Source organism: Rhodamnia argentea, chromosome 3, assembly GCF_020921035.1.
Source record: "Rhodamnia argentea isolate NSW1041297 chromosome 3, ASM2092103v1, whole genome shotgun sequence".
Lineage (NCBI taxonomy): Eukaryota > Viridiplantae > Streptophyta > Magnoliopsida > Myrtales > Myrtaceae > Rhodamnia > Rhodamnia argentea.
In genome coordinates, this window is record NC_063152.1 from 26,255,540 (window position 1) to 26,266,083 (window position 10,544).

At 37.7% G+C, this 10,544-nt stretch overlaps 1 protein-coding gene across 1 annotated transcript; it reads right to left on the reverse strand.

Annotated features, from left to right (window-relative positions):
* Positions 1–1,720: 1,720 nt before the first annotated feature.
* LOC115727413 (putative expansin-B2) lies at positions 1,721–3,468 on the reverse strand. Its single transcript, XM_030657631.2, has 4 exons — positions 3,268–3,468; positions 2,820–2,932; positions 2,539–2,732; positions 1,721–2,313 (listed from the first exon to the last, which is right to left on the reverse strand). Exons 1-4 carry the CDS (start codon positions 3,446–3,448, stop codon positions 1,980–1,982), a joined length of 822 nt encoding a protein of 273 aa, XP_030513491.2. The 5' UTR covers positions 3,449–3,468; the 3' UTR covers positions 1,721–1,979.
* Between the last annotated feature and the right edge of the window lie 7,076 nt (positions 3,469–10,544).

The following is a 10,544-nucleotide window of genomic DNA, read 5'->3' on the forward strand; positions in this document are numbered from 1 at the left end:
GACTCAGTTTGGGAACTTAGCGGGCGGGGAGTGTACTTATAGCCAAATTGAGAGCACAAAATGTATATTTAGGTTTTTTTTTATATTCTGAATATCTTTTCTGATTGATTGTAATTGATTGTGTAATGTCTTGCTATTGTCACGTACTCCTTATTAGGAAATTCTCAAGTTCCATTCTAAATATATCTAACACATGCTAATTCGGATATCACACGTGCGAGCATCTCTTGTGCTTCCAAAAGCATCGATCGATTAGTTTCTTTTTGTTTACTGACGAGTATCTTTAAGCTAACTTTTTATTCCCTCAAATCATTCCGGGAGAAGGTTTATCAAAATATGGCATGAGACACACTTCCGGTTCCATAACATTATTCCATGACTATTGAAGATATTGTTTGAAACATTTAGTGTAATGTGGCATTTGTCATTTTCCATGCTGACAAAATCTTATTTGACTATGGGGGTAAGATAGAAAAACATAATAATAATAACTATCCATCCATCTAATATTTGCATAACGACAGCCATTGGAGAGGATGAAGAACTCTCGGGATTTTACAATTTGAGCTCGTACTTTATTTTGGGCTTGTGCCCACGAATTGTTACTATTATATATACATTTTTTTTCGTATGTGTTTGAGTAATATCATATAGAGGTGAGATGTGCTAATTATAGTGGAATCCTCTACTGGATATAGCCCCAGTTTAAGAGTGGATCAAGATAAACTTTGTGTCTCGATTTCTCTTTATCCCTTTTACGCTCTATTTCGTTGTAGTTCGCGCCCGAATCCTAGCACTCAACACCAAGCCAAGATTAGATAGAGGGGGGAGGGGAGAGGCAAACGCATTAGGCATTGATTGATATACCATAAATATTACGTCCATAAATATTTGCTTAATAATGGTAAAAAAAAATTCCCAATTTTACAATAGTTGTAGTGGCTTTGTACGAAATGACTTTAGCTTAATTTATGGCGACTGAACTTATAAATATTCTTTGTTTTTTGTCGGAAAAAAAATTATAAATATTCAGCAGCTTGGTTGAGATTGAACTGAAAATTCGATTATGGTATTCCTTTTCTACGTATTTTGGATCTAGAAATAAGTACGAACACAACGCACTAATAAGATGGGATTGATAGGACCATATTGAAAGGTTGGATCCATTAATTTTATTTATCAATATATAACTGAAATAGTTTCTAATGAATTATAATTTTCATCGAGAATTTTTTTAATATATCACGATGAAGAAGACACCCATTTGTACATATATAAACGCAATTTATAACCATCCAATTTGGATAGGGTTCGTTTTGATATAACATGATCCATTTTAGCGGATTATGTACATCGAACTTATCTTATAAGCAAAAAAGTTTGAACAAAGCCTTTGCAACTAAACAAGGACAAGCCGTCTCTTCAATTGACGTGAAGAAGACCCACGGACTAATAAGATTTCGTTTGTTTCGCAGAAGCTGAATGATTTAGAAAATATTTTCCTATAAATGATTGCTTGTATCGATTAAAATAATTAGTCAATAATAAATTATTTTGATAACCAACAATAATTTGTTTGTTAACATTTTTTAGACGATGAAAATATTTTTTGCTCGTCATTTATGTAATCGTTCACTTTTATCATAGTTTTTGGTCGCGAAACAAACTGAATCTGATATTCATTCAAACTTCAAATCCAATAGACCAGCACAAAAGGACAAAAGACGACTAAAATACTAGCATCATTCTTGATTTTGAAAGGACCATATGATTCATTTCTCACTACTACTCTCTTTTTTCAAGAGGTAGCTCACAGCGGCTATAGATTACACATAGTGGAAAAGCAAAATACTTTCTTTCTCCCCGCGATCCTACATCTTATTTTCGCCTAACACAAAGCACGCAACCAAATCCATAAGGTTGAACTAATATCGATAGATCTCCGTTTCTTTGTCTCCCAAGCAAACCACACACGACCCTCACACGGCATAGTTGACTACCGACCGGTACGTCTGCCCGGGCTGCCACCCGGCCGGAATCACGTTGTTGGCAACCAGGGTCTTGCCGGACTCGAGGGAGGTGAGCTTGATCGAGAACGGGGCGCGTAGCTGGCCTGCGCCGTCCAGCTTCCAAACCGCACCCCACGACTGTTGCATCGGAAGCCAAGAGTCGGAGTCGAGAGCCTGCTTCAGGTTGACGGAGCCGATCTCGCCGTCCCCGTCCTCGTACTCAATTAGCGCAGCGAAATAGTTGGGGTTTGAGCCGGAGTCGATGTGAAAGGTCACCTTCACGCCTGGGAAATTGCACTCTACTCTGCTTGGCATTGAAAATATGTGCACACAAATAGACTTTTAATGAGCAAGTGACACTATTTGCTGATTAGTATAATTCTGGTGAAGGCAAAGTTTCTTGTTAGTTTAAAGCATTTTTCAATGCGTTTCTTCTTGTCTTTTTTTTTCCCCTGTGTGTGTCTTCTCGAATAAGCATTCACTCGAAAACATTGGTTGGCTCCATAGAGAAAGAACCGATTGTACGGACCTTTGGTATTGAATCTGCAGCACCCCAGCGTTGCGTAGTTCATCAGCCTTGCCAGAGCTCGCCATGGCTCCAAAAGCCGTGCCACTCATATCGAAGTGAGCAGATTCGGCGACGCAAGGACCATCGGGGCACTCATCTGTTATAACGACTGTCACCGGGTTTCCAGAACAAGCGGCATTTCCGGTGCATTTCACCTGTAATTCAATCAACACGAGCTCAAAACACTACATTTCCTTCTCATAATAATAATTAGAGAGACATTTGTCTGGCAGGACAAAAACCTGGTAACAAGCTCCACATCCTTTGCCAGATTTGAAAAGAGAAGGCCCTCCTGCGGACACCATTGAAGAGAAAGGAGCTTGGTCGACACCATTCATATACCCACATGCACCACCTACGTACAAAACATCATGCAAAGCATGTTCATCATATATACATATATAGATATAGTGGTACATACCAAGTTGCAGATTAGCGGAAATGTGTAATTACTAGAGTAGTTTTGTTTATCATTGTATTTACTTCCATTTTAACCTCATAAGTCTATACATGTTTGGTACAAAGCGAAAATGAGTCACTATTAGGTGATTGACCTAAGATACTCATTTCTCAGAATCGAGCTATACTCGAAAGACTCGATCAATCGAATTACTGAAAGTCGTATAATGAGACCAACAGGGCTTGTGTAAAAAGGATCTTTCGGACAGAAGTATAATGTCATTCCACTACCGTCACTTCCGGCGCCGTCAGGGCTCCCATACCACGTCGCACCAGCCGGCGACCAGTCGCCGGCTGACTGAACCTTCGAGATGTTGAGCGATTTGAGGTTGAAGCAGTCAGACGAGGTTATGAGGAGAGAAAAGAGAAGGACGAGAGGGAAGGAAAGCGACGGAGATTGAAGAAGCGCCATGTGATTGTCGAATGCTTCAGTCAAGAGCTCAACGGGCGGGTATTTATAGTCAAAATTGAGAGCACAAAGTTCCAATAAATCCGAGTCCTTGTCGTCATTACAGAATTTTCGGTGATAGGTTTCGTTATTATTCAAATGATGATAAGTGGGGTTTGCTTGTACTGCATTGCAACCTGAAAGGCCTGACGCAATGAATCCAAATTAATTCAGATGTTAATATCGTGGACGTTTGGATCGTTTAAGTATGGATTTAATGCAGATTCTAGGGCAAATAAAGAACTCGCAAGACGGGTTTGTAGGCAGATTTCATGAGGGTCAAGCATACTAATTCGGATAGTCACACGTATGTGTGAGCATCTTTTGTACTTCCAAACGCATTGATCTATTAATATCTTGTTTTAGTGACGAGTGTCTTTAAGCTCTGTTTTTTTTCTTTAAGAATAGAGTTCCAAGCATACTTCTTGTGCAAGGAGGCGGCTTATCAAAATATGGCATGAGACACTTGTGGTTTTATAACATGATTCCACCAATATCGAGAATACAATCTGTGACATTTAGTCTATCTTGGCTTTTTCATTTTCCATGATGACAAAAATTTATATGACCATTGCTTCTTTTTTTTTTTTGTTGGGGTTTGGGGAGGCGCGGGGTGTGGGGGGGTGGTGGTGGTGGTGGTGGGAATTGCGAAGTTTTCGATTGGCCTCCGGGTGGCCAAGCTTCTCCTCTCTCTCTCTCTCTCTCTCTCTCTCAAAACTGGCTAGGTTAGAAGATTATTAACAAAATAGATAAAGCAATTAGGAAAGAGGAGGAGAGCGTAAGAGTTCTTCAAGGCTTTGCAAGAAACTAAATTGGGCGATTTCATTTTCAGGATTATCATCTTAGACTATCAAAATATATAAAGAGATCGTGGATATCCTTTTTCAAATATAAGCTATAGATGGATAGGAACTATAATTCTAGGATCTTTACCAAAAAAAACTATAATTCTGGGATCACCAAACTAAAGTTGTCCAAATTCTTTGACAGAAGACACTGCTACAATTAGAAATTTATGTTTGGAAGATCTTGATCCAATGTCCAGCTTTATTATTGAAAAGCAAAGTCACAACTGCAAATCAAGAACAAATTGTTTGGGAAATTTTCTTACTACAATTGAAACTTGGGTACATGTACCTTGACAGGACCATGAACAAATTGTTTATTGTCAAATCTTTGGAAGGTGATGGAGCGGAAATCTCTCTGATTGGACATCCAACGTCCTCAAATTTGTCCGGGTATACGAATTTTGGGATCCAAGCGACCAAGTCTAAAAAGCAGTTATCCACGCGAACAAATTTTGTCCCATTCGATAGAGACTGCTTCGTTTTATTATTTGTTCAACGTCCTCAAGTAGCCGATCATATTTGACATGTAACGATTGCTTTTGGCCGACACGTTCCTCCAATTAATTGATAGGCACGCATATTTCCAGGGGAAAAGAGATCGATCTCGACTTCTTTAATTGATCAAGTTACGGATTTGATTCAAACAATCTCTTAAATTAAAATGTTTAATCATTATATAGATGATACATACCTTTAACGAGAATGGTACGGTTGACATAGGGTATCGCGAGAATTCATTCGTTATATCACATGATTTTATGAATCATAGGTTAATAGAATATACTGAAAAGAGCAGTAAGTTATGATCACCGCGCATATTCTCATGAAATCATATGATCCTTTCGCGAATGATTCGATCTAGGGTTTTCCCTCCGGAGTCACCAGCTTTTGAGGACTTGCTGCGGCATCCTGTAGACAAACAGACCAAAACTCACGTCATGAAAAGCCAGACCCCTGTTCGTTGATGCAGCCGTTAATGGCGGTTATGGGCCGTTGAAGATCTTCCTCGCACCGTCACTTCAGAATTAACATATCAATTTCCCACGTAATGGATGGCGAGAATCAGGGTTTCTTCCCAGGCTGAATTTGCGGGCATCGTTTAACACGTCGATGACAAAAGTTCAGATCCTGAGCATCTACGCTCGTTTTGTCTTAACTCGAGGTTGTCCCCAAATTTTGTCTTAAAAATCAACAGACTCAACACCCATTGGAGGAAAATTTCATCAAACGAGAGAAGTTGCTCGACAATGGTGTTAATTTTTCAACTGGATTCGATTTCGTTTTCAAAATCCTCTGTATTTCAAAAGTTGTGGAAAATGTCCACGTGGGTATCGCCATCAGCTGGATGTAAACAGGATTAAGACGTTGATTCTCGACCGTCTACTGGGTTGGTGCCACGTGGTGGTCGCTTTCCGAGGGAGAAAATTAACGTTCATGAGTTTTTAATCAGCAAAATGCAGACTCTTTCTTCCCAGTCAACATGATTTTTGCAAGGGAGAAGAAAGAATTTAAGAGAAAATAACATTTAAGTGCATTAAGATTAGTTTGTGAAATTGATATATTATATGTTGAATATAGTCCACTTGTTATATGTTCATTAGATTAGTACACTGAGGAGAAATTTGATGTCCTTTCCAATCCATTGATCACATGGTAAGGGACTGTTCTAACAGCCTAACAAGCACCGTGAGCAGCAAAGAACAAAGATTTCAGATTATAGATTATAGATCCAATAAGGTATGTTATGCAATATAAATACTTTTGGAATTCAATATTTTGTGACTTTTCTAGCATTCGTCTTGGTATCATAGCTTTGCCCCCCAAAAAAATTATATCTCAAGGTGCAGTTGTTTCGCAAAAATATATTATTTGCAAAATATTTTTTTCAAAAACGATCACTCTATCATTTAAAAAAATGAATGAACAAAAAATATAATTTCATTGGTTACGAAAATATGTAGACATTAATTGTTGTCAATAGTGAAATCGTTTTCATTAACTAATTATTTTAAGAGATACAAGCGATTATTTTTAGAAAATCAAGTTCTAACGTATACCAACACCTAGCTAAATCATGGGTACTCAAGGAAATCATGTTCTTCTTCAACTCTAGAACATGCCTCTACTCCAGCTAATATCCTTACAATATATTCATGCATTCCAATTCTCACATCATCAACACCTACAACAGTGCACTCACCATTGTTCTCCAACCGCACTTTACTATTATCCATGCATTGATAAGTAATAAACTAGTTCTTATTTGATGTAGTATGAAACGAATAACCAAAATCCATAATCCATCAATCAAAAGACATATCATCAATGATAGATAAGACATAATCAGTACTATGCGTATTACTATCACCTATAGCAAAAACATTATTAGTAGGCTCAACTCTAATTCAATGCCCCTTCTCATTCTTCAAATTAATCCAATCCCTTCTATGACTCCTTGCTACCACTCCATCAAATGGCATCACCAATCGTAGACTAACTACGTCTATTCAGGCTTACATTATTTCTGCTAACACATGTACTTGTTTTTCCTCCTTTTTCACTTACTAAAGCAGTAGATACATGCTCACCATATTCTTTCCTACAGAGATACCTTCACTCAAAATCAAATCATGAACCCCATCAAATGTCAAGCTTATGACTCAAAGGAACTACTAATAGCAGTAACACTAGTATTCCAACCATTAGGTAATGAGAATAATAGAATTAAAGCTTGTACCTCGTCATCAAAGTCAATATCAATTAAACTCAACTGTCTATCAATCACATTGAATTCATTGACATGATTACCAACTGACGTACCTTCACCTATTTTTAAGTTAAATAGATATCGTATCAAATAGACCTCATTGATCGTAGAGGGATTGTCGTATATATCCGACAAAGCTTTCATCAAACCCGTAGTACTATTCTCTTTCATGATGTTAAACACGACATTATGGACCAACGTTGGCTGAATAACATCCAATGTTTATCTATCCAACAATTCCCATTCAACTTACTTCATCAACTATGGCTTCTTCCTAGATAGGGCAAATGCAATTTCATTTGGTACACATAATCCTCAATATGTATCTTCTGAAAACCAAAATCTTTCCCATCAAATCTTTTGATTCTTAGTTTTCCTTCTCTTGTCGCCATCGTTTTGCTTCAACTCAGGTAAACCTGACTTTGATACCAATTGTTATGGAAGCAAACAATTAAACAATAAAATAAATAGAACAATAACATAAATCGGACATGAAACTTACGTAGTTCGGTTAGGTGACCTACGTCCATTGAGAGAGCAATAAAGAATTCCACTATATGTCAAACAATATAATGAAGATTACAACCATACTTGAGTCACTTATTCTCAGTATTTCTCAGCCTCAATTGCACAAATTTATAAATAACATAGTGTTTAGCCCGAGAATTCCTTATGAAATAAACTCTCAATCTCACAAAAAAATTAACAAATCTTATGCTCCATTTGTTTCGAGGAAAATGTGGCATTTTTGAAAAGTATTTTTTAAGAAGTCGTTTTTTGAAAAAATGACAATATTTTTCGGTGTTTGGTTGAAACCTAAAAACGATATGGAAAATATTTTCCACTGTTTGGTATGGAAAATCATTTTTCACGGTACACACTTTTTAATAATTTTTTATTTTTATATATTTTGCTTTTTATTTTTAAAATTTGATTTTTCCAATTTTTTATTTTATTTTATTGTTTTATTGTTTTATTTTTTTATTTTATCTTTTTGTCTTCTACCTTTCTTCTTCGGCTAGCCATTGCGTTGTCATCTCCCTCTCCCATCCGTCTTCTTCTTCTTCTTCAGCACGTAGAGAAGAGAGCTTTCGTATGGCCGCCACCTCGAGGAGCATCTGGGATCACGGCAATTGGCAAGCGAGTCGTCTCTCAAATCTAGCCAGGCCATAGTTACGGCCAGTGACCGATAATCGGCTGCCAAGCCTCGTCACCAGTGGGCAAGACTTTAGCTCATCAGATTCCGGTGGCTGACCACACTAACAGGGACATAATTTTCTTTGCTTTTTATGCAGCCGATAATTTTAGCCACTTCAATCGGGTCAGGCTTTATTTGACGAGCTCAAAACCAAAAAATATTTTAACAATGACAATGATCATCTTAGGAAGCCCTAAAAAATTAATAGCCGTTCGCCAGAGTGACCGAAATCTTCCTCGCCGTAGATGGTCCTCCGCCGATTACTCTCTCTCTCTCTCTCTCATTGAGTTTGAATGGTTTGTCACCGAGCTATGTCTTTGTTTTTTTTTTTGGCTGAATCGTCTCAAAATCAGATTTTCTTGTTGCTTAATGACGGAAATTGTGACTCTCAATGCTGCAACGTTGTGCTCTTTGATCTTATAACATGATTTAGTAAATAGTTCATCCGCATTATTGTAGTACAAGGTTTTTGCTTAAGTACAAGCTTTAGGATTAGGACCTGAAGTTGAATGCATTGAGTGGCGGTTGGTGAATTGCATGTGATGGATGTGACATTATACAATATAATCTAGCGTCCTTGTCGAGTAAAAATCTGATGTCTGACTTTGGCCCTTGCTCTTCATCAAGTCGGTGCTAAATCAATGGTGTACTTATTTGAGCTGAAAGATATGTTCTAACTGATGTTTACTTTATGCAAGTTGAGCTATAGCATTGAGGCGATTTTGGCGCGTAGAGGGGGGAAATGGAACAGGGGAAGCTCTTGCGAAATTACGTTAGATGGGGCCAACTAGATACCTAGAGCTAAAAGAAACAATTAATAATACCTAATTGGCCCATAACTCAAATTGCTTAAGTTTTTAATAAAGGCATGTCCAACTAAATTGTCAAAGGACTCGAGTTATGAGCTCCGCCTTAAATCTCCCCATTATGAAGGTATTGCACTTTTGCGGTGCTTTCGAAAACAGCGGGATGGGATCCGATAGCTGGTTAGTAAACCTTCAACGTGTATTGGTATCCCGGACTCAACATGAAATCTTATGCATCTTAAAGATTGTCGAGTGTTGTTTGCCATCACGGTTTGGTTCCGAAGGAGACCATTGGTGAATGGCATGTTCACACCTATTGGTAATGATCGGAGATTCGGGTTTAAAAAAATTAACTTTTTTTTAGTTTTTTAATATATTTTTAAATTTAATGTAATTTGCTCATTTTTAAGTTTAATTGTCCACGTGGACTGAATTGTTTAAAACAATTTGCCACGTGGACTGATTTTCGAAGGAAAAAAATTGCCACGTGGACTCCATATGGGCTAAATTTTTAAAAACTTTTTCCACGTAATATTAAAAATATAATAATGAATGCCACATAATCAATTTGGTCGGAATCTTTCGTTGTTTACACTTACGTGATCGTTTTTTTCTCCTAAGCCAGCGAAAAATTTTGACACTGAAATAAGCGCCATACACAATCTTTAACACTTCATGTGCACTTTTGCCGATTCTAATGCATTGACCATACTTTCTATTGCAATTTATGGGAAAGAAAGAGAGCATACCGAAGCATTTATGGACGTCGAAACGGATGAATTATATGGATCGGTGAATGAATTTGGCGGCTGTGAAGGCAGCTATACATCTCTCTTGGTGAAAAATTGATTTAAAAGGGTAGAATGTAAATAAAATAATTTCTTAAATTGGGTGACTAAAATGCACAAAAAATAACGGGCAGCGCTAACTAGTTAATAATGAGGAAGAAAAATAAGAAGGTCGAACGTGATGCATTAGCGACGAGAACCACGATGTCCATGAACTTATACGGATCGGTTAAAGTTCAGAAAGGAAAACCTTTTTTACGAAGAATCGGTCTAAAAGGAAGCGCAAGCGTTGAAGACGCCAGTCACAAAGAAGGAAACATAATTGAGAGCTTCAATAAGTATCTTCGGCATCATTGGGGGGTAAGTTTTTTCGTTGAGAGGGAAACAGCCCGGTTTGGAATTTTCAAAACTCCATGGACATGCAGAAGAGAAATGCTACTCCCACTATGTGATTGAATAAGTCCTCCTCTATCTCTTGAGGGTCGGTGAAAGAAGCCCAAAGAACAAGTGAATACGGCACATTTAGGGGCCTTAGCTGGTGATCTGGGCTGTTTCCGATAATCATTATCATCGGAGGATAATAATAACTGTTGTTGTTGTAGTTATTGTTGTTGTTAAAATGACAGAAAACGAGACATATGGGGAATCATATG